Genomic DNA, 23,689 nt, shown 5'->3' with positions numbered 1-23,689 from the left:
ACTAAATTGACTCTTGATATTAGCCAAATTTAACATTGGTGACAAATTCAAATTCTGTTTTGTTTTTTTCTCTTAAGTCAAGTTTCCTTCAAAGATAGTACCGGTATTTTGAGTTGCCTACACCTGTTTTCTGTGCTTAGCACTGCATGTGCTGGCCACTTCTACTTCCAAATCTAATCATTGCTTGTTGGAACTTTAGGATCTGCTGCATCTTGCCTACGTTCTTGTGGTTATTCCCATTTAGATTCTCTGATAGTTAGGTTATCATTTTACCAACATTTTCACTTGCTCTTACTCAGATCCAGGAAGAGGCCAACAGGGCTCATGAGATGGCTGTGACTTCTCTGGAGGACACTGTGCGCAGTCTGGAGCAGAAGTGCATTGATGCCGAGGAGAATAATATCAACCTTAAGAAAGAGGTGGAGGAGCTAAGAGAGTTGGAAAAAGCACATATCAGGAAAAACCAAGGAAGAGGCCACAAATCTACTCAAACAGCAATCAGAGGAAATGAAATTGTGGCTGGAAATGATGGTAAGGATTAACAGCAAAAATTGAATTCTAAACACTACCCTGTAAGCCCCTACAGTGTACATGCTTATGGTGCTATTGACAAGATTTTGTTCTAGTATCAACTAAAACATTATTCTCTTTGGTGATAATTTGCCAATGAGAAAAGTTGAAGTTTGAGTTCCCCTCCCTCCTCTATTTGCTGCTTTAAACCCATTTTGCTTAGGCACAGTCATGTACATGTAAATGTACATCTGTAGTGTCTATTAAGATTAAAAAGTTAAACATTATTTATTTTTGATAGCCATTGATATCTTAATTTATAACAATCCATAGGTAAGCCCATTCATGATCATCCTTTGCATGAAGAAAAACCTCAGACACCTCAGTCATCATCTCACAAACTTTTAAATCAAGCATCTGGGGGGTTATCATCCCACATTGCCTCCACTAAGTCATCCACCTATGAATCAAAAGTTGAAATGTCACACACATCTCCTATGAAACAACCCCTAAGTGCTTCCGAGGCAAGCCAGAAGCCTGAGACTGGGGCTGCACCAGGAACAGAAGATCTGTTGGATGTATTAGCTTCTAGAATTGACCAGCTGGCAGCTTCTGATAGTGAGGATGACATTTTTAGTGGTATGTACAAATTGACTGTGTTATGACAATTTTTAGGGTTAGGGTTAGGGTTAGGGTTATACCCTGTATAAATTGTACAATCTAAGCGAAAGTTAAAAACTAACAAAAACGTTGTTTTGGCTTTCGAAAGGGTCAATATTATTGTTAGAGAAAATAGCCACTGAAGTTCAGGGTTCTCTATTGGGGTTTTGTTCATGTTTTGAGGATTATTCTAACAAATGAAAACTGCACCCACTTACTGTAGTACATGAAGCTTGAACCATAGAGTTACTCATCCCTGTGTGGCTACTCCCACAGCTATTACATGAAATATAAAAATTATAACTTGCACTTGCATCCTACAGCTGTGCATACAAAAGGTTTAGTTTGGTAACTGTTCCTTGCATCTTACAATATAAACACTAACTATTGAAAATGCCACAGCTTGGCAGCATTACCGTGAAACACAGGTCACCAAATTGGTGACTTTCGCTACAATTTTAGTCGCCAAATTTATTTTCTACTTACCATGACGACCAAAACATTGGTAGCTTGGAAGGCTATACATTTAGATAGAATATTATTTTCCATTGTTGGATTTGGAATTTGAAAGTTGTAGTCAGTTTCCACTTTGATTGCTGTTAGGAGCAAAATGATCAATACTTATACATCTTTGACCTTATTTCTTAGAAAAAGCATATGAAGAACAACAGAAGGAATCTGATGAGGATAAAAACAAGCCTACAAGGCCAGATCTAGATCTTGAAGACTTGTCCAAGCGCATCAGTCAAGTGGCAGTCAGTGATGACACAAGCTCGTTAAGTACACGAGATAGAGCTTGCAGTGATGGTAGTCAAGACTTAACAAGTATGGCTGAAGGAGAAATGGGTGATCTAGAAGATAATCAACCTGATAGCTCAGCTCCAGAAGATGAACAGACAGACCTTTCAGCACAGCAGCAGCCGATTGGTGAGTGCTGTTATTGTGGTTTTGGCCCAATTACAACTAAATCTCAGAATTCCATTAGTTTTGACAAGTTTTATTTTGTTTAACAGGGCTGTGGGACTACTTTCTAGATAGGACTTTAACTTAAGTCAGACAAAGGAGGAAGGTTGTCAGACATACAAAATATTGAATTTTGGCCCCATTTGTTCAAAAGTTGGATAGTGCTATCCATCGGTTAAATCTCCCTCTGGTGAATACGTATTTGGGATACCAGTTGCATTATCCACTGGATAGAGATTTAGCTATTGGATGGCGCTGTCCACCTTTTTAACCACTGAGACCAGATTTCTTTATGTGGTTATGCAGATCTTCTGCCTTAAAATGAAAGTCATTCTGCAGTCAGGATTTAGTTGCCCAACAAGGAAATCTGCTTGTCCCAGACGACTGAACGGAAATTTTTTTGAGCCCTGGATTGCATTTAGTAACCATTTTGTTTTTTTATAATTTATTTACACTAGGTGTACTGAACGTTCATCATCATGTTGAGTCTACAAGCTCTGACAAGCAGGTGCCAGCAGATTTCAACAATGAATTCAACTCAGAGGACCAGGCAGTGGACAGCAGATATCTAGAGGGAGATTTTAGTGATGTGGATCCCGCTATTCTTGAGAAGCTAGCAGTGTATATAGCAAGATATAGTTATGATCCTTTGCAGCACTCACCTAATGATAATCCTGAGATGGAGCTGGCTTTCCAAGCTGGAGATTATCTGTATGTGTTTGGGGAGATGGATGAGGTAAGAAGAGGTCCTGGTAGGGTAAAATTCCTGCAAGGGACATGGCCTTGAAACAGCAACATAAAACTAGACTAGTAATTACCAAAGGTTAGGGAGTGCAGGGGACAATGATTGAAGGTCCAAATGCTCCAATGCTGTGCTCTGCGTAAGTTTCACATGACAGATCAAAACGCTTGTACAGATTACGAGTGATAGAAGGTCCAAATGTGCGAGATAAAATTGCGTTTTGTACGTTCCATTTATTTTTAGTGGAAGTCCAAACGAATGCTGGCTACATACATGCAACACATGAGTAATAACAACCTGTAGATTAGGATTGCAGGCTCCTCTTGTCACCCGCAATGAAATGGCGACAAATGACAAAGAGATGGGTTGAATACCAACAGGCTTGCTCCTCAAAACGCGAAACGATGGCATTTAAAATTTAGACTAGGGACATATGTACCCCCCCCCCCCCCCCTAAGAGTGCCTCTAAGAGGAGTCTGTACCATCCGTTTTTCCCTCAATACTGTTTGGCGGGTGTCAAAAAAAAAAAAATAGAAAGCTAACTACAACAACAAGTGTGAGCGAGCAGGATGTTAAGTGTGGTTTTCAATATTTAGTCTAATAAAACTAGAAGAAAAAGGTTTATTTTGCCTAAGTCGCTCAAGCTATTATATGAACCAATCAGATCTCAAATCGTCTGCATAATAGTTGACACCAAGCTCTATAAGATGTTTCTCTGAAAATCACACTCGGTTTTGTTTGATTGTTTTAAAAGTTGGCCAATCACAAGCTATAGCTACACAAAGCCAATGTACATGTAACACTTAGTACCAATAGCCAACTAAAAACTGCGGTAGTATCTTATTTAATTCTTTGTGGGACATTCCAGGATGGCTACTTTCTTGGAGAACTGATGAGTGGGCAAAGAGGATTGGTTCCTTCCAACTTTGTTGAAAAAGTCGCAGATGAAAGCGAGATGAACAGGATGATGAATGGTACAGGAGAGGGAATTGGTAGGAGAAATGTCTATTATGGCTATAATTAATTGTTATTTTCACATGAAGTTGAACAATGTTACACCCTTTGAAAAGAGGCTCTGCCTGAATCACATCAAACCATTAAGGTTGCGGCAGCCCAAACTTCAGGACTGGTCAATCTTGTTCTCACTTTCGAGTGCAAGCTTCCATTTATTGGTCCTAACTGAGCCCGCTGTACCAAGCATGTGGTTATTAGGCCTGAGTTGGAAGCTGTATCCTAGCAACATGCTGTGCATACTCAACAAAGACCTTACTGGATTCATGCAGAGTCTTTCTCAAGTACGCCAAAATAGAGCAAGCAAAACAACGGCTCTCCTGGCAGGGTGCACATGTTATAGCTTCAGAAGTTTGTTTCTTATAATATTATGGGTTTTACCAATTTTATTGCCCAAAATGTGCCTGTGATGGATCCTGGGGAGAGACCTGGGGGACCTGCCCCCCCCCCCCCATATTTTTAGACCAGACTGAGGCCCAAAGGGCGAAAAATTCTTTTTTTTGAGTCCGTAGTCCGTCCCCCTCCCCCCTCCCCCCTCCCCCCCCCCCTTATCGGAAGGTCTGGATCCGCCACTGTGTGGACATTTCATATCCTTTGAAACTGACATGTGAATCCATAATTTTTACTTTTAGATGAAATTGTGAACAGTGACGAGGAGGATACTGATGGTAATTATTATCTTTTGAGTTTTAGCAAAACGTCCAATCAAATAAAATGCCTGACGTTTGAGTTTTTTTACTTTGTGCTAAAGCTTAAGGGTTGCTGTTAACGGTTAAATCAGTAATATAAAAAGTAGTGAATTTAATTTTGGGAAATCATATCATAGGATTGCAATTTATTTTAAGTACAAAGATTATCATAAAGCTGAACGTTCTTTGTAAATCAAGACTAGATATTGTAGACTAAATTTCTGAGGAATATCTTAAACTTAAGTAAAAGACTCCTGGATTATAGGCGATACCTTAAAAGTTATATAAAATGGTAATCAGTGGTTTAGAGTATGGGTTTGTATATCCCTTGTGAAAGCTAACTTGCTTTGTCCTGTGTTTCTTGTACTTTTTAGAGTTCTTTTACTCACAGACAGTACGACAGTCGTTATAAGATATTTGATTATTTTAGTGTTATTTTAAAGCTGACTTAAATTTGTCTTCTCGTAACACTTAAACATCATTTAGAAGATAGCGCCTCTGAAGATGGCGAAACAAGCACAGAACTTGTGCTACCTGAAGAAAATGGTGAACGTCACATGAAGCCTGTCAGAATGCTTAGATTTTCCGGTATTTACTTTGTTAGTTTAACCCTTTTCCAACCTTTTTTGATTCCTTGCTCCTTACTTCTTGACAAGGGCATCGCTGACTTCGCCACAAGTTTAACTTCACTTACTTTGAGAATAAACGGGAATTATAGTGATAACCTGTGTACAGTCGCCCCTTCCACACGCTTAATTACCGAGTTACAGCTGCTGAAAAGTGTCTTGATTGTAAATCCAAATTCGTCAAGATAAGTTTTGGAAGATATTCTGCAAATAATCATTCACTAAAAGGTGTTAAAATAAATTTTATCTCATGATAAAGCATGAAAGTTATTAATTCTAAAATATAAAACTTTTGAAAGTTGATGATGACAAAACTTAAAATTGCAGTTAGACTTTTTACTGTCCGTGTGAGTTGTCTTTACGCTTGGAAAAATAATTTACTAAAATTAGAAACCTTAAAATATCATAAAAACCAATGTGGTAACATTGTCAACTCAACTACTAAATCTAGTCATTTATTGGGGAATCCGTTTGTGTAACTGTGGCGTACCCTTCCTTATGTCACGCTAGGTAAACTTCACCGTGCGTTACGCTTGTCAGTGGAGCACATACCTGATGTCGGATTGAACGACATCAAAGAAGAAGATGAGGAAGAGATCGAGGAGGAAATCGAATCGGAGGATGAATTTGACGAAGAAACTCCAAAAGTATTGAACTTGAGTCAAGATGGCGTTGTAAATGAGGAAACCGACTTTGAACCTTTCAGTAAGTCACGCAATTGCTTAATTGTTTCTATTTCAACAAGTGCAGGTACTACGACTGCGAAAATGTTGAGTGAATCGTAAGAGTAAGTAATGGGAGAAAAGTACTCCTAAATTTCTGTTATTTGATTGACTGAAATTGAGGAATTTATTTCGTATTGGCTTGGTTGTCTAGAACCAACTTGTGCAGCTAGCATCATAAGTAATCCTGCCATAAAGAACTGCGCAATATTTGTGAGAAGTTAAACTCCATGTTGCTACTAACGACCTTTAGTACGACGCTAAGTGCGGGTACGACTTGCGAAAGCCAATCCAGTTATGACCCCAGAACTTTCATTCTTCCCCGTTGCGGACCAGGCCCCAGTTGTTCAAAAGGTGGATAGCGCTATCCACTGGGTAAATCTCTATCCACTGGATAGCGCAATTGGTTTCCCTAGTACTTACAGTCATTTATCCGGTGGATAGCGCTAGACAGCTTTTAAACAACCAGGGCCAGGACATAAAAAGACGTGAAGGACAAAAATTTGTGTGACAAGTGATCAGCCAGATCACACGATCTTGGCTTGACCACTCATGATATTTCCCAAGAATAGAGGGGCGAAAATTTTTGTTAACGCCGTATATTTGTGCCTTAGGAGTTCCATCCCCAAGACGGCTCTACCTTGAGCGCCAGTTTACACGAAGCGTGCTGTTGAGTTGGAAGCCCGCTGACCTGCCAGCTAATCTTGTGAAAGGCTACGGTGTGTACGTAAATGGAGACCTTCGGCTCATGATCAGTGGAGGGGGCAAAACAAAGGCTCTACTAGAAGATATTGACCCTGAAGAGGTGCGGCTGATAGTATCCTGTAAACTTACTTTAAGTCAAAAGTAGGTTGTACATGATCGTGTGTATGAGGGTAATCCTGAATTGGCCTGCTGGAGACAATAGAGATTTTAAACTCGAGGACGAGGGTATCTATGAGGGCTATATTTAACTTGACGTTTTTTGGCGTATTCTCAAAAAATCGACCCCCCCCCCCCCCCAGAAAGCTTCATTGTACTTTTTATCACCAGAAAAGTAAGCATGATTATTTTAATTGAAGAAGAGGGCTGTGCATTGGCAGAGCCCGGGGCCCCCTGCGCCTAACTTTTGCTTTCAGGCGGCTAGAAAATCTTAGTGTTTTCATACAAATCATAAGATGGGCACTCTAAATTGTACAGGCTCAGAGCACAGGGCTCCCTTAATTTTTCCTTAGTATAGAGCCTTGAAGAAGGTTAAACCCTCTCCCAAGCGCCAAACATTTGATAACTAGATTCTGTCTCCACGACACTCTATTCTCGCTTAAACCCGTAGTAGAATGAAGACGGCTATCACGTTTTCCCGCCAAAATGACGATGGTTCACGTGTGCGCACTATTTAGTATTGAGAAAATTTAGTCCTCGTAGTCGCTCTCGTCTTAGAATCCAAAGGTCTCTAATGACTGACGTTTCAAGACGTTTCAACAACATGTGCGTAAGTCAAAGCATTTACATTCATATTACTAACAGCGTTACTACATGTGACATTGTGTTTCAGCCTTACAGGATATCCGTTAGAACCATAACCTTCAAAGGAAACGAGTCATCTGATCGCTCAGCAGTGGTCACCATTGGCAAAGGTTGGTTAGTTAATGACTTGGATATGAATGACTTGGTGGTGATTGTTTAGTTGATTGTGTTTTCCATCCTTTAATCAACCATAGTCTAGATCTACTTTTCGTTGGTTCTAAATACAAAGCTATTCCTTTCATTCTGCAGATGCTAATCTTGCACCAAGTCACGTGCACGTCACATGTGTTTCCCCTACGTCAGCCAAGATTGAGTGGTCACCAGGTAACAGCTCATTCAGTCACGAGGTTCTTGTCAATGGGGAGCTTTACAAGACAGTGCGCCCAGGAACGTTCCAGCACACAATCACTAACCTTGAGCCAGACCACATGTATAAGGTGCATGTTCGCGCGAAGAACCCCAAGCGGGTGGTGGAACACGACAGTGAAGTGGACATTGAAGTGGATCTTTTGACAGCAGAAGCTGAATTCAGGACGGAACCCGGTGGTAAGTAGCTAATTCGCCACTTCACAAACGATAAGGAAACTGGTCTCAGTTAACTATCCAGATTCAAATTCACCAAACTGATTTCCATACATTTACTTAACGAATTGGTTGAGAGAATTTGGCAAAAGATAATAAAATTCTCCCTTAGGTGATCATTTCAATAATTCCCATTGCCTTTCCTCTGGATTCTGTATTGACACTGTTGAGAGAATATTGACACTGGTCACTCAAGGGACTTAAAGGGTTAACTTTCATAAAGATTTCTGGGATTGTTACTAGAGACGGGGGAAAAAATTGGCCAATAGCTGACCTGCGCGTCCCAGAAACAATTGCGGGACATATTTTCGCCCCAGTTCCCTTTCTTTTTCGAAAGTGGAGAATTAGATTTTAAGTAATGCAAACTTAGCGTTGAAACATACTGTTAGAACTTTGCGTATTGAACTCTGCCTTGCCATAATGGGTTTTTCTGAGGTCATGTAATACTCTAATTGGCAGAGTCTATTATTATGGAGACATGTAACCCAAAGGGTGTTTTTACTAGGGTATTGGAAATTTCCTATTGAAATCTTTTATACTATGGCCTTGAATTGTGTTATCTTGAGTCGTTTTGTTTTTATCTTAGGTCTTCCAGATCCTCCTTTAGAAGTGGAAGTCGCTGTAGGCCATGCCAACTCCCTGGATGTTAACTGGATTCCTGTGACTATTACGGAGAGGGGTACTTCAAACGGTGCTCGCGTGACAGGATACAAAGTATACATCAACGGCTTTCCTTGCACCGAGGTCACGTCACCCACAGCAGACAGCGTGACAGCCGTGTCATGGATGGTGGAACGTGCGTTTAAAAGAAGTCACAGCGAGGTTCTTCGTGTTGTTGTAAGAACTCAGTCTCGCGAAGGAGAATCTGTGGATTCAAACGAAGTTGAACTTCCTGCGGAAATGTTTAACTTCAAGGTGAATAATTTGATAAAAGCTAAAGGCGCAGGTCCGCTTCCTAAAAGAACAGACTTGACGCCGCAAAGCTCTGTTGAAGAAGAAAACAGTCATGACATACATGATAAAGATTCGGCCAATGATAGTAGGAATGCTGAGGAATCGAGAGAGAGAGCTGATAGTGTAAGGCGTTACAGCCGAGGTGAAAACGGACAGCCACATTTAGTGATAAAGGATGACACTGATAGAGTGAGAAACGTTGTGCAGGGTGATACAACGATGGCTCAACCTCGGACAAAAGGTGAGCCTGTGGTATGGAAAGACGATGATGCAGATGAGTCGGAAGCTGCCGACAGTGTTACGAAGAGCGACGAAAGAGTATCCGGTGACGAAGATGAAGAAATCGAAATTTGTATTCCGGACGCTTCGGATGATATTGCGCACTCTACACAGAAGGAACCTGACATGAACGCTGAACAACAAGGTTATAAACTACTTGAGGAACAGAAAAATGAGGAAGAGGAGTTGGACGAGAGGAAAGAAGAGGAAGAAGAAATGGAGGCAAGCTCTCTTTTGTTGTTGTTGTTGTTGTTGTTGTTGTTGTTGTTGTTGTTTTTGTGTTGCTCGTCTAGCCTGTATTCCAGGAGTAAGTCTCTCCGACTCTAGCGTCATTTTCGGTTACCGTATAGGGTTTAGAGAGGGCATGAAATTGCGAATTACTCTGTGGTCAAACAGTTTGCTAGGTTATAGACAAAGAGAAATAAAATTCCAACTGCACGTGCCCGGATAGACATTAAAATTTTGGCTGAAGTTTCTAATCATTGAAAATTAAGTAGTGAAACTTACAGTCAACTCTTTTTGGATGGTTTGACAGATTAAACGCCACGATATTTGGCTCATTTCTTTTTTTGTTTTTGTTTTTGTTTTTTTGTTTTTCTTTAGGCTTACGCAATGATGCGCTACTTGTAAAATATCCGTGCTAAATCTATCTAACCATAAGCCGAATATTATTGGTGTTATAGGAACAGGTTCATAGTTTTATTGACCTTGTTTATTCATTTAAGTGACCTTCTAACGTGCGAGTTACCGAACTTGCTTTTCATACAGTCGTTCAATCTGGTTTTTTAGGACAACGAAGAAGTCGAGAATGAAGAAACTGAGATTCCCGAGGATGACCAATACTTCGGCGATGAAGACGTTTTACCTATCGAGGAAGAAACACCAGACATGCCAGACGAAACCCTGCTTATGCCCAGGAAAGAGAACAGCGTGTCCGTGGTCAGCGGTTCTGACATGGATGAGTTTGAGGAGGCGTTAGATGAAGCTCAAAGTATACGAGGAAGAAGTTCTGAGGGCTTACATAGCCATGATAAGAGACCCTATATTCGACCACTGGAATACGAGGAGAGCGATTATGAGAGTGAGTCAAGCGAAGAAAAGCCTCTGTCTGTCATACCAGAAGAAGACGAGGAAGATTTGTCCGAGTCAGTTGTTTTCCCGAGCAATTTCTCACGACAGCACTCCACTTCCGACGATTTTCAGAGCGACGATGACGTCATGGATTTGCTTGACGATGACCACGATCGGGATGAAACGGCAGTGCATGGTGTCGACTTCGGAACTGTTCGTAAGATCTCGCAGAATGAACGCAATGCGGTGCTATCACCCGAAGGTGAATCATCGGGTGATGTAAGCTTTGGAAGATACTTAGCAAAGAGCGACGAAGAAGGGAACACACCTCTTAATTCTCATTACAGACTTCTTGATAGTATTGAACTTGAGGAATCTGAAAGCGGTGGAGTTGAAACCTCATTCAGTGAAACAGAAGCTGATCGTGGTGGAATGGATCAAAGTTCAACTCCGCTTGATTACCGCGACGAGGAGAATGTTTACTATAACGAAACAGGGCAGAATGAAGCTCCTTATGATCCCACGAGTGATCCCTCGGGAAGGGGCAAGGCTCCTCTTCCTGATCAGGATTTTGAGGGTGGTATAACCACAGAGGAGCAAGTCCGTGTGTTTTTAGCACTGTATGATTATGATCCCTCTACCATGTCCCCTAATCCTGATGCAGAAGAGGAGGAGTTAGCATTTAATGAAGGAGATCTTATTAAGGTAATAACTAAACCGACGGGTGCTCTTTACATTAACTTGTAAACGATACATTGTAATTGTAATTGTAATTTCCCAATTAGTATGACAATAAACCGCAAACGAATTAGAAAATTGACCCGTCACATGGAGGAGAGCAATAAAAAGAAAAAAAAAGAAACAAAACAAAACAAAAAAAGGTAGCTTATCTGGGATTCGAACCACGCATCATGTACTTCTGATGCTCTAACAATTTCCTTTGTAAGAAATAATTTTTATACCGGAAAAAAGAAACAAATGGACTGTTTCGAAAAAATGTGAGGAATAAAAGAAAGGATATTCGTAGTCGGCAGGATTCGAACCTGCGCGGGGAGACCCCAATGGATTTCTAGTCCATCGCCTTAACCACTCGGCCACGACTACTCAGATGAGAAGGAAGGGTAAGTTTGGTGTACTGCCGCGTCCGTTATGAATTGCGCAACCAACATTATGAGTCTCATTGTACTTAAGGATCCTCGAAAGCACAGACGTAAGAAGAAGCTTATGAAAAGACAGTAAAGTCACAATATTTATGGACGAACCAAGCAACTTGCTCACTTGACGGCAATACGGCTTTACAGCCATAGACAGGTTCACGCTTATAGTTCCATCATGGGTAATCAGGGCAAGACGGCGGGAAATTCAAAGATTTGAATTGGAATTCAAAGCCAGCTAATTCTTCCTGAATTCATATATTTGATGCTTTCTTTTTGAAAAGAGTAACTTACGAGTTCAAGGAAACAATTCACTAAATCTGCAGTGCAAAAAAGATCATTTTTTTCGAAAACCCTGATTTCTCCCATACTTTTTCTGTAATTCGACTGTATCAAAATTACAGAAAATGTATGGAAAAGTTGAGGTTTTCTAAAAACTGATCCTGGAGTGTTATGCACTCCTGATTCAGCTTATTGTTTCTTTCAATTCATAAGTTACACTTTTCAAAGGAACGTGGCAAATATGAATCCCGGAAGAATTAGCTGGCTTTGAATTCCAATACAAATCTTTGAATTTCCCGCCATCTTGCCCTGATTACCCATGATGCAACTATAAGGAACTGTATATGTCGCCTTTTTTTAGCTTGGTAGAGTAAAATACTCGACCAAATCAAAGACAGCTAACTTTGGTTAAGTTATAGAGCGGTTTTCACTTGACTGTCGAATTGGGATTGGTTTTGGTTTTGGTTTTGGTTTTACTACGTCCTTTGGTTGGCTAGTGTATTTACTCTGGTTTTGGTTTTACGACAGTCAAGTGAAAACCGCTCTAAATATGCTCAGTTTGCATTTAAAAAGAAACTCTTTTGAAACTGTTCGTGGGGTTATGGTGGATGTTTAATGGAGAGCAAATAGTCGAAGTAAGACTTTTTCAGGTCCGCGACCTACTGGGCCATGTTTGATAATCCTTCAGTTGCCGTTGTCGTTCGCGATCAAATGTAAACAATTACTTGGTAAAATGTAACTAATTCAAACTAAGTCGTATTCTTTGGCTATTAGTCTCATGAGTCATCGTGATATTTTATCAGGTTTACGGTGACAAGGATGAAGACGGTTTCTATTGGGGTGAATTGAACGATAGAGCAGGCTACATTCCATTCAACATGGTGTCAGAAGTGCAGCTTGAAGACGAGGCGACCGGAAGCAATGTTACCTCACCTTCTAGTTTAAATCTCACTCAAGAAGTGGCCCAGGTCCCTGAACAGAGCCCCAGCCACGAGGCTGAAGCCGCTTCAGAGTCCACTGGAAACTTGCTTGATGAAGTTATTCTTGAAGAAGGCGAGTTTGATGATCCTCGAGAAAGCGAAAATTATCAGCTTCCACCTAGGCGAATGGTGGCTCTGTTTGATTATGATCCACGAACTTTGTCACCAAATCCCGACTGCGAGGTGAGGAATTATTAGTGTCTTTTTTAAAACGAGGTCTACCTCGCTGGTTTTGGTTTGAACCAGGTGTTGAATAGTCTGCTACACAGCCGTTTTTAGTGTCGTCACGCAACGTTCCTCCCCGCAAAGTTTGTGGGGAGAAACGTTGTGTGACGACACTAAAAACGGCTGTGTAGCAGACTAGGTGTTGAGTTGCGACGTACCTTAATACATTCTCAGCAAAGTATTTAGAACTTGAAAGTTTATTCAACCTCCCGAAATTGCGACAAAGTGCTCGGCACTTCCTCATACTACTCTTTAGCCTCCCGCGCAAACGTTCTTAAGGGTTCGTCACGCGTTCCTACCACACGTGGGAGAGGAATGATTGCGTGGCGAACCCGTAAGAACGTTTGCGTGGGAGGCTAACTACTCTTTTGCCTCAAAAGTTTGCCGACGCACTATTGTTTTAATAAGAGCTTTAGAAATTGTTACACAACTAGACAGTGCACACAACTACAGTCTATTAAAGATATGATAATTGTTTTTATTTTGTTTTAGGTTGAATTGAAGTTCAAAGTCGGTGATGTCATTTATGTGTACGGTGGTATGGATGAGGACGGGTTCTTTTCGGTAAGTGGAGAAAGCTAAAATATCTGGCACAAAATTATTGTTAGACGTACGCTTCCGGTTAGTAGCGTTTTCGAAATTCCCGCCACTTTATCAGCCAATCAGAAACAAATGCGTTTTCGCGCGTGGCGCCGGCTACAATTATTTGCTTCTGATTGGGCCATTGCATTGTTTGAGCCTGTTGTGATTGGCCAAACCATGGATAATAGAAAGACTTTCTATTATCCATGGCCAAACTTGTTACTATGCTGTAAAGACACCTGTAATCGAAACTGTTTGGTAACCAACACAGTGTTTTGCGTCTATGCTTCTATTTTATCGATTGAATACTAATTATCTGCTTTGTGTTCCCTGTAGGGGGAGTTACGTGGAATTCGTGGTTTGGTTCCGTCAAATTTCCTTGAGGATTTGTCTGATCCACCTGAAACAACGCAAGAAGACTCTAGTCATAACGACAGCTATGTAAGTGGGCTTTCGTTCTTCTGTTCTTCCTTCCTCCTTTCCTCTATAGACACGCCTACCTTTGTAGTTCTCGTATTACTGTGATTTGATTCGAAAAGACCACCCGCGAAAGCGCGCGAAAAAAACTGCGCGCGCCGCCGTAACTGTTGCCATGTTGTCTTTGCTAAGTCTGTCTATTCCCTGTTTCTGAAACGCTCTCAACTGAGGGTATGAAACGCTGGAGTATATTCACTTAAGATGGAAGGTGACCCATAGATATGCGTTTTCAGTGCTTTTATTCTGCAGTCGTGGCGAACAGGAAACTATGAAAGTGGGAACCTGTGTGTACGAAAGACACTATAGTTTGCTAGTCCGCCTAAGGACTGTATGTATTTTACCCTATGGCACGTTACTCGAAAGCTTTTACTGTACTTATCTCTCTGTTTCATTATTTACTACAGCTGCTGATTGTTTAGTGGCTTCTGCTGATCTAACTGCTGCGGGAGACTGTGCTTTCCTCTTTCTGGTATTTAACTACCCTTCTTGTCTTTCCTCCTTTGCTCATTCTTGAATAACATTAAGAATGTATTGATACTTTTAACCAGCGTAACCAAAGTGGTAAAAAACTTGAAGCGTCTGAGCATTTTACCGTTCTCTGAGATGTGTGCCCAATTTTCCACAGAGCACTAGCCAGGAAAACCTTCTACGAATAATGTTAGTACGACTATGCACGATACTGTTGCACGTTTTAATTTTCAGTGAATAGTTTTTTTACGCGATCGACGGATTCACGGAAGAAATATTAGAGAAAGGGTATTATTGAAAGGATTAATCATCACTATAAATATGCTATAAACCAAGAACTATAAACCTTTATCACTCTAAACTTTTTTAAAATTTTATTTTTACGCCAGTATTTGTTTTGCCTTTGTTGCTGTTTATTTTAATCTTTATTTATATAATTTTTGTCAGAGTTTAACAAACTTTATCACAGTTTCGTTTCGCCATGTTCTCACTCTTATTCTTTTATCTTAATCTCCTTTGTTGTTCTTTTCATTTTGCTCATTTTTTTTTTTTTTTTTTTTGCCTTTTGGTGGTTTTTTCTGTTGGTTATCTATTGCCGTGTTCTGTTCTCCACTTACGTGTTAATTCACAGAACTGATGTTAGTGTAGACTACGAGGAGACCCTCATTTTCCACAGCAAATTTAGAGCGCGCATAATACGGGAGCTCACGTGAAAGTCGCGTCCTCCCACCCACCCGCGTGTGATCTTCTTCGTGGATGGTAAACCGCGATCAGGCGTTTTGTTAGATAAGGAGGGTGGTGGGGGGGGGGGGGGGGGGGGGGAGAACGCCCCTCCTTACCAGAAACGGTCAGACAAAGGGAGGGCATATGGCCGTGGGTGGCGATTTTCACAGTGGACTACTCCTGATCTATTATCAGCGTGACTTGGGATTTTTAAGCGACCAGGATCCGCTTTTTTCCCCATACATCAAAACTACTTAGTTGAACTTAAAGCTGACGAGAATAAAGAATAACATCATCCAACACCAAATGGCTTTTTCCTTTAATAATTTTGTTTTGCATAATTTTCGTAACAAACTTGTTGAGAAAGTTGTGCATGGTTGCTACAGATTAGGAAGTAATAAGTTTCTTCCTGGTCAGATTATTGGCCACTGTGAAGTTGCGCGAGAGACGGTCAAAATTCGTCCCCAAAACAGTCCTACAGTTCAATTTGACACAACACCGACGAACTCTTAGTAATAGTCTTAGCCTGTTCTAGGTTTTCAGGTAGTGGAGAGTGGCACGAAATAGGGAGCGGAGGGAAAGAGGCGGAAGGGAGGAAAAGGGAGAGAGAGGAGGGAGGCTATCTTACTACTACCATCACTACTACCACCACCCCTACCAACACCACCACCCCCACCTCCACCCCCTCGCTGTTTTTTCGCGCTCACTTTTCTTAGCGTCGTCCCCACCATCTGAATGCCTGTAACAGGCTGTAATAGTGTTTAATAGTGCTTTGCTGTAACTTACTGTAAGCTAACTTTGTATTCCAGGAATCTCCATTGGTTTCTGCAGACAAGTACAATAACGTGAATGGTACCCATCAAGTGGCGGCCGAGGATACTCCCAAGAAAAAGAAAGGAATCTTATCTAAAGGAAAACAGATGTTCAAGAAAATCGCCAAGGGGCATAACTCGCCCAGAGGACACAGTTCCAAGAGATAGCGTAGCTGATAAATTATATTATACGCCCGAACTGTAACTTATTTTGGCATCTTTTGTGTTATATTTTGTGTTTTCAGGGTTTTCCTCCTTTATCTAGATAGGTCGTGATTATTTGACTACGTTTCGGAATATAAATATATATGCTATTATAGTCTCCGTATCGGATTTTGGATTTAACTTATAACTTAACTTGGGTTACTATTTGAAACCATGGATAGTGTGAATATCAAAGCTTATCCCGTTTTGTATATACTTTGAGTGCGCTCCATTTCATAAGTTTAAATGTAATTGTAGGCTTTTCGGGAGTGGAATTAGTAGGGACAAAACCTGAGGATGATGTAGCTCTAGTCCACAAGAAGTGTAGTACAAAAGATGCCAAAAAAGAAGTAGAACGTGTGTAAACACTAATCATATTTTCATGAAGCGGTGATAGTAATGCGCGTTTCTTAAATTATGCGCAATATTTTGTAAAGTCGAATTGATCTGAGTGAACTTAGTTTAGTTTTATAGCTTTAAGAGAATTATAATATAAATTTTACAATATATCGCCTCTAAGCCAGGTGAAGTATTTTATCTAAAGTAAAAAGTTGTCTACATGTAAATATGGGTTATAACACCCCTTAAATTATCAATCCAGATTCTGTACGGACCGCTGGCTCGTGCCGGATGTACGAGATATTTACTTGTCTGCTAGTCAGATAAAAGTATGATGGTAAACGTATGGAAGGCTTTTTATAGTATTTCCTGAATTAAAATGTCCAGGTTTAAATGGTAAGGTCCAGTATATTCTTAACGTTCGTTCGCGTTCTTACTCACACACCCGTTTGCCTTGTCTGGTTCACATCTTTTACCTTTGTAAGTACGAGTTGTGTGTTCCTATTTAATAGTACTTGTTTCAATAGCTACTGTAGGTTTGAGATGTAGATATTATATATATAACCATATAGTAACCGCAGGATTGTTAAACTATTAATATATTGTTTAGAGTTTTACCAATTTACTCACAGACGTTCGCTATTAAAACTATTTTACGGAGAGAATATATCTTGTTGCGAGATTTACCAATTGTACCCTGTTTCCGCGCTTGAAATGAAAACAAATCCTTGGACTAAGAAAGAGTCGTTTTAGGACAGATAAAAGGGGAAAGCATTGCATTGTATCAGGGGAGGCCTGAATGAAAATCGGGGAGCGAGGTGGCTCGGCTGGAATGAGTCTGAGAAAAGTAAGAACTAAAGAAAACCCAAAGTATTCCAGTCATAAAACCATTATAATACTTAGTTACAGATCAAAGGGGATAGATACTTCTTGGGTGAATTTCATAGAAGGAAAGCTTAATTGTCTTTAAGGCGTAACTCTGTGTTATCGATTGGAGCAGGGGACAAATAAAGTTTGAACTCATGACGTGTGATCGGCCCCAGCTAATGTTCCTCAACATAAATTAATCAGACGTTTAAATTAGCTTGAATAGGCTCTATAATCAGTAGTTCATTAGAAATTTCTAGTCTATAGCCAATGTCCAAGCGGCGCTTTTCTCCTGTTCTAACAATCACCGCTTGGAGTACTGGAGCGGATGACTGGCGTGATGTAACCAAAATTTGCGATTGAGACTCCCCAATCACAAAATTAATACTATTTCCACGGTAATCTACTCCAATGAACTTCATTTGTGTCGCTCCTGGTGGGAGCATTGGATTGAAGTGCAGTTGGTGGTTACCATGGAGACGTAATCCACCGTATCCGAACAACAGTGACTGGAGAAATCCCCCAGCGCCAGTGATGAAGTTGACTGCTCCGCCACCGTCTGCTCCCTCAGTCCAAACCATGAACGGCGCCTTTGCGTTCACATAGCTTTCACTGAAGGAAATCTCAGCGCGAGCGTAGTCTCCTACATCTAACCAGCCAATTGCAAACATTGACTTCGTCATGGCGGGTCCTTTCGGATTTGTCCTGGGTTCATAGAAACTCAGGTCACTGCGCCGAACGTCTAAGCTCATGTTTACCATCAAAGGAAATCCAAGCAAAATCACATCCGCTTGCTTCACTTCGTTACCTCGATACCCATCGTATTCAGGATGGTAATTATTCGTAGCATCAAACGGGACATACATATGTTCGGCAATGGTTTTCCAACTGTTGGAAGCGTTCGGCAGAACTTCGTACGCGAATTCAAGATTCATCTTCGCGATCATGTTCGTGTAAGCCGAATTGTTCACTACTTCAGCATCTTCGTCCGGTGGCATAACGTTATAGATTACATACCCGTTTTTAGAATCATTGTACACTGCACGGTTGGCCCAGAACTCCGCGGTGGCTTGAATAACTGGGAAAGCTTGACTCTCAAGCCATTGTTGATCTCCGGATGCTGACCAGAGTTGTTTGACGGCAATTGCAATATCACCGACAATATGTTGCTCATAGTCGGAGTAGATTTCACCAGGGCACACTTCTGAGCCAGTCAGGGCGCTTTCCCAGGGAAACATGGCGCCTTTGAGCAACAGTGAGAAAATTAGTATTTTTGCGTTGGGGGTCAGGAACGAACCCGTTCTGAGGGAAATAATTTTATGTGCAAACAAGGCGAAGCAGTACCTAGTTAGAGTTGATCAATTTGCGCTTACCCTTGAAACCGTATTTTTTTGCCTTGTCTTTGGCAGCCTGGAGTCTTTCAAACCTGTAAGCAAGACAGGTTCGCGCCAAATTCTGGTGCAGCAGGACTAATGGCGGAAACATCCAGGTCTCCTGATCCCAGAACACGTGACCATCATAACCATCTGTAGCCAGGCCTCCTGGACTCAGCCCGAACACCCAAGAGGGGCGAAGAGAGCTGATGATAAAGAAAGGAAACGTACTTTAAAAAAGACAGATCAGTTCAAGCTTTCCCTGCTTAAGTTCCGTGTCTTCATAAAGCAATGTACATCAGAGCACAAAAATAAATAAATAAATAAATTACTGTATAAATATCAAATAAGCTACGTAGTCATCAGAATGGAACAGCACTTCACGAATGTTTCTTTTCCATTTCCTTCAGAAGTTATTCAGTAATAAGTTCCTTCAAAAGATTTAGCAAGCCTTTCGGAAGCCTTGTTCACCTCCACGAGTTCTCAGTCCTAGGACTGCAAAAATTCCGACCTTGGAGATAAGTGGTTCAACTTTTCTTACCGGTTATTTTCTCGTTTGTGAACGAAACCTATTCTGTGTCTTTAGCGTTTCAACTGCCCTCACTAATATTAATCCGGAAACGTTTAAGGTCAATATCTACTTTGTCCCTTTACACTTAACAATTCCTATTGCTGGCCCTTTTCCAGAGCTTCACGAAGTTTTCTGAGGCACGTATGGCTAGTTTATGCAACGTCTGGGTCAATGACTTATCAAGATGTTCTTTACAACGTCAGTTCATACTACTGAAAGAAAATTGATTTTGGAGAGTCGATACATTTTTTCAAGACAAAGACTTAGAAGACTTTTGTGTCTTTTTTATGGTGGCAGCTACCAGATACATTGAAAACAGCTCTTTTGCATTTACCCATGGAACAAAGAGAAGTTGGTACCCTCTTCATAAGGCAATTTTTGAAGAGTATATTCTATAGTGACCCACCCTTAACATTGGTTGAGTAGCCATTTTGTTGGCAGTTCCGACAAATCGACAAAGCCGCTTATACTGCGAAAGGTACCTGTACGCCCGAATGCACGTTCTTACATGAAAAATGGCAGAAAAAAAAAAACGCACACACACACACAAAACAAAGCAGTACGAGAACAAAAGATGCTGAAAATAGTGGAATCGCCAATGAGACATCGCTCTAATTTAGCAAGATTAATTTTTAAAAGCATAATGCGCCGCTCTCCTCGATTTTCCACATGCGAGAGCAGTAACCGCGTGCTGCCTGAAGGCTTCGAGCAATGATTATGTGGCCTAACTGACAAAAAAAGCAAATCTCATCACGTCTAAACGGCATCAAAATGATTTGCAAGACATGGAGTAGGGGATTGGGGGGGGGGGGGAGGGGCTAATGTAGAAAACTGTGAGCAGTATCTCTGAAAAAGTCCGAGCTATGCCCTGTTTGATCACGTGACCTTGGGTTTTTTTAACAAAAAATGTATGAGATTCATAGATACTCTGCAGGCAAATTTACTATAATTACAAATGCAAGAATAACACACTTTTTCGGTTACATTTTTCGCTAATACCCTATGCATGTATGAATGTCAAATCAGGACATCAGACCATTTAGCAATTCTCGTCTTTGAACCGCGATCTTGAATCTATGGCGTTGGGAATCTTGGGAGCTGTTCAGTAGTTTTCGGCCGACTTAATTTGTCGTAGGCGACATATTTGCATCCATACCGAGTAACTCAAAGATACAACACCCACAATCCACAGCGACAGAAAAGAAGCGACGTGCTCAAAACCTTGTAAAATGGATGTTTTTTTTTTCTACAAACTTGGAGCTGCCTAAGGTCTCCATGTCTGACCTGGAAATTAATCCTATTTGATTATGCATTCTATCGAGGTTTCCATTTGGCATTTTTAAGCCTTCTAATTATCATTGGCTTTCCGCGCCAGAAGTCTGTAACTTCAACTGTAGTAATTTCAGGCTGTGCTGACGAAATGCTAAGGTGTGAACATTCAAATGAAACTTCTTTGGCATTACTTTCCCTTAGTACTATTTAATGCCAAATTTAATTCTTTTTTAAAAAATTCTTCAGCTTTACAGAAGGAAATTTGGGATTAGCCCCGAAAACCTAGAAGTGATAGGGTCAAATTCCTCCTGTAAAACTATTAATGGTGGCAAGAATAATCCCTTTCACTGGCTAGCTAGTCGATCGAGACAAAACTTTCGGCATATTTAAACTGAATAATATCCTAACCCAAGCTGATCTTAACTCCCCGGCTGAATAATATTACCTCAAGTTCTCCTTGCTGATGTTAAAATAAACCTATCAAGGTCTTTGGGATCTTGGATCTTAATCTGGTGATTGAAGGAGTTTATTGCCGACTGGTGTGTCATCAGATTTTTTGAGGTGTAACCGGGGTCATGCATATTAAGAATAATTTAACTTACCGTTATGCGACAATAACCTTGTAATTAAATAATTGTACATAAGGAAATAATGACACCTAAATCTGAGCTAAATCTGTTTCTGTAGCAATCCTTTCGTGATCCATTTCCGTCTGGTTAGGATTTTTTCACAGGGTCATATCACAATATTAACGGTTATTAAGAGGGTCGGCGCACGTTATTACGCAAGTATACTTGAGGCTTAAAATATGGATCATTCTGTTCAGTGTCCTTATCTCCCTGAAAACACTTTCTTCACGTACATAAAACCACTTTACGAACATAGTTACACGCTTGTAGGCGGATCGTTAATAAAATCCAAAACTTTCGTTAGGTTTTTGGCAATCCTTACCTGAGTATGTAATAGAGACTGCCGGAGATTGCCTGAGCTAAAGTGAGATTTCCTTCCAGCTCAATCCGTCCTCTATCCCATAATTCTTTCCACTTACTTACGTGACTTCCAAAGAGTTCTTCTGGTTTCTCGATAGCTGCTGTGTACGCTTCATGAGCAATGTTTTCAAAATCATTACCATCTAATGTGGTCGCTATTGCCGTGATGTAGTACAAAGTTTGAGTCTCAGAGTAGGGCTGGATCACAACATGAGGAGGTATGTCCCCCCAGACGACGGCCACGCCTTCCCTTTTACTGTCAGGTTCTTCTGTTATTTTGATATAGCCTGACATGGCATTGATCTTGGGGTCATTTGGGGAGCTTCTTGGTAAATCTTGTATTTGAAATCCAATGTCAGCACTCGGCGGTCCGAAAACGTTAGTCAGAAACAAGTTTACAGGGTCACGCATGTTGTTCTTGACTTCGATCTCCGTGACAAGCAAGTGCCGGTGAACACGATGAGCGTAAATTTTCTCCTCTAACGTGAAATTGTCGACGATTAGGCGGTGATAAAACACTCCTTGTTCAACGTTTAGGCTAAAAGTTTCCTTGGTTGCATTGGAGCTTAGATTGCTTCGTAGAACAATAGCTGAGGTTGAAGGAATTCTCGCTCGGTGGCTTGGAGTTTGCGTGCCTCGTCCGTTGTAAACACCAGACACATACACAGTGTCGCTGTAGACAGTTGTAGCTAAGTACCCGTTACCGACGCTTGGATTCAATCGAGGGTCCCACGGAAGAGCTGAAGATTCAAAGTTGGTAGTATTTGGAGCTGCACTTGCAGAATGACGCATATAAACCAGAGAAAAAAGTATAGTCACAAACCGGGTTTCCATCTGTCCTCTCGATGGTTTCGCTGTGTGCCTTTTCTTCCACGTGCAGGTCTGTATATTGTTATTGTTTGATGATTAGATTAGATCACTTGAGTTATAGATACGCAATCAGCAATGAGCAAAGTTAACGGCGCTATCTAGCTATTTTCTTGAGTACCGAATGGACACTCGACGCCATATCAGTGAGTCTTACGACTTTCAGTAATATGATACCATCTCAATATTTCAACACTTTCCCGGGACTCACATGTGCCAATGTAACTCAGAGGGAGATAAGACTACTAGCGTTTGCATTCGTCGATGAAATCACTACGGAGGACATTTAAAACGAGAAGCAGGCTTAGGAAAAGCGTGAAAGCAACTAATAAAGTTCTTGCGCAAGGATGGGCCTCTCAATGGGTTATAAAGAGCTACACCTCCCACTTTTTGGGGTGATCACACAGTAAAGGCCTTTCACAACTAGAGGCTCATCAATTTGGCTTGAGTTTAGTGCAGTCGACTACTTCAAAAGAGTGAGGTCTCGTCACTATGACTTAAGGATACCAGTGCTTATGGCTGACACTGCAGTGTCTGTTTAGTTAGTACATATCTACAAGTGACGCGATAGCGATCACTATCAATTTTCTCCTAACAAATATCCATACATTGTAAATAGCAAAGGCTATGAGAATACATCAGTAAAATGACCACTAAAGAGAAAAAACTTCGATGAACTTCTTTCAACAAATTCCTTAAGGAAATATATGGAGATCAGTGTGAAGAATTTGTATGTGGATCAGTGTTGAATGGTTTATGTGGCTATAAACGGAAGTGTTTTTAGTGAATATCCACCTCCAGTTGGAATTAATACATATTTGTTTTCATCATGAGGGATAAGAGCTTTATTTAAAACCAATAAAAACGAAAATGGATTTCAAAAAATAAAAGCAATTTTAATAGCCATCTATTGTGCTAATTACATTAACATCAACTTTTCGACTTGTTCCTGGTAACTGGAAGGTCATATTTTGTTATTTTAAATAAAGAGAACCTCTTAAAAGCGGCGAGTTTGTCGGTTTCGCACGCGCTTCAATATTGAAGCACGTGTAATATAGGAAGGTGTACAAGATGGACTCTCTTCTCTGTCATTACAACTGACTGGCAGTGATAAGAGGGTCTGTGGTGTTGTATATTGCTACCATGTCCACCGGCATCCTTACAAAGAACTTTATGAACGACATGTCAC

General features: G+C 40.8%; 2 protein-coding genes and 1 non-coding gene across 6 annotated transcripts in view; 1 reads left to right on the top strand and 2 right to left on the bottom strand.

Moving 5' to 3' along the window:
- LOC140953026 (RIMS-binding protein 2-like) overlaps window positions 1–16,322 on the top strand; it is a 29,178-nt gene extending 12,856 nt beyond the window's left edge. The window contains exons 10-27 of one of the 4 annotated variants that reach the window (XR_012167435.1): window positions 300–531; window positions 844–1,149; window positions 1,819–2,097; window positions 2,592–2,869; window positions 3,744–3,867; window positions 4,519–4,554; window positions 5,062–5,163; window positions 5,712–5,906; window positions 6,538–6,728; window positions 7,458–7,539; window positions 7,679–7,975; window positions 8,598–9,466; window positions 10,034–11,020; window positions 12,555–12,914; window positions 13,449–13,520; window positions 13,875–13,979; window positions 14,420–14,484; window positions 16,016–16,151. Coding sequence is in view for 3 of the 4 variants with exons in the window: in XM_073402497.1 (XP_073258598.1) it covers window positions 300–531; window positions 844–1,149; window positions 1,819–2,097; window positions 2,592–2,869; window positions 3,744–3,867; window positions 4,519–4,554; window positions 5,062–5,163; window positions 5,712–5,906; window positions 6,538–6,728; window positions 7,458–7,539; window positions 7,679–7,975; window positions 8,598–9,466; window positions 10,034–11,020; window positions 12,555–12,914; window positions 13,449–13,520; window positions 13,875–13,979; window positions 16,016–16,186 (4,686 nt within the window). In the remaining variant the exon portion in view is untranslated. Of the gene's footprint in view, window positions 1–299; window positions 532–843; window positions 1,150–1,818; window positions 2,098–2,591; window positions 2,870–3,743; window positions 3,868–4,518; window positions 4,555–5,061; window positions 5,164–5,711; window positions 5,907–6,537; window positions 6,729–7,457; window positions 7,540–7,678; window positions 7,976–8,597; window positions 9,467–10,033; window positions 11,021–12,554; window positions 12,915–13,448; window positions 13,521–13,874; window positions 13,980–14,419; window positions 14,485–16,015 lie in introns of all 4 variants that reach the window. The other 3 variants (XM_073402497.1, XM_073402499.1, XM_073402498.1) reach the window with 3 other exon arrangements.
- Window positions 11,338–11,419, bottom strand: Trnas-aga (transfer RNA serine (anticodon AGA)). The gene has a single exon. It is a non-coding gene; the product is annotated as a tRNA-Ser (tRNA).
- A 794-nt stretch (window positions 16,323–17,116) lies between the features above and the next one.
- LOC140953032 (protein-glucosylgalactosylhydroxylysine glucosidase-like) lies at window positions 17,117–22,713 on the bottom strand. The gene is made up of 3 exons (XM_073402508.1): window positions 21,596–22,713; window positions 18,802–19,007; window positions 17,117–18,671 (listed from the first exon to the last, which is right to left on the bottom strand). Exons 1-3 carry the CDS (start codon window positions 22,465–22,467, stop codon window positions 17,629–17,631), a joined length of 2,121 nt encoding a protein of 706 aa, XP_073258609.1. The 5' UTR covers window positions 22,468–22,713; the 3' UTR covers window positions 17,117–17,628.
- Between the last annotated feature and the right edge of the window lie 976 nt (window positions 22,714–23,689).

Source organism: Porites lutea, chromosome 11 (genome assembly GCF_958299795.1).
Source record: "Porites lutea chromosome 11, jaPorLute2.1, whole genome shotgun sequence".
Taxonomy (NCBI): domain Eukaryota; kingdom Metazoa; phylum Cnidaria; class Anthozoa; order Scleractinia; family Poritidae; genus Porites; species Porites lutea.
The sequence above is the reverse complement of the archived record's forward strand: the minus strand, read 5'-3'. Positions and strand labels throughout refer to the sequence as shown.

Bases quoted from the DNA above. Each gene is read 5' to 3' on its own strand.
- LOC140953032 (XM_073402508.1), bottom strand. From the start codon at position 22,467: ATGGAAACCCGGTTTGTGACTATACTTTTTTCTCTGGTTTATATGCGT. The intron at 19,008-21,595 runs GTAAGGATTGCC...CTTTATCATCAG, and splicing joins AGTCTCTATTACATACTCAG to CTCTCTTCGCCCCTCTTGGG. The intron at 18,672-18,801 runs GTAAGCGCAAAT...TGTTGCTCAAAG, and splicing joins AAAAAAATACGGTTTCAAGG to GCGCCATGTTTCCCTGGGAA.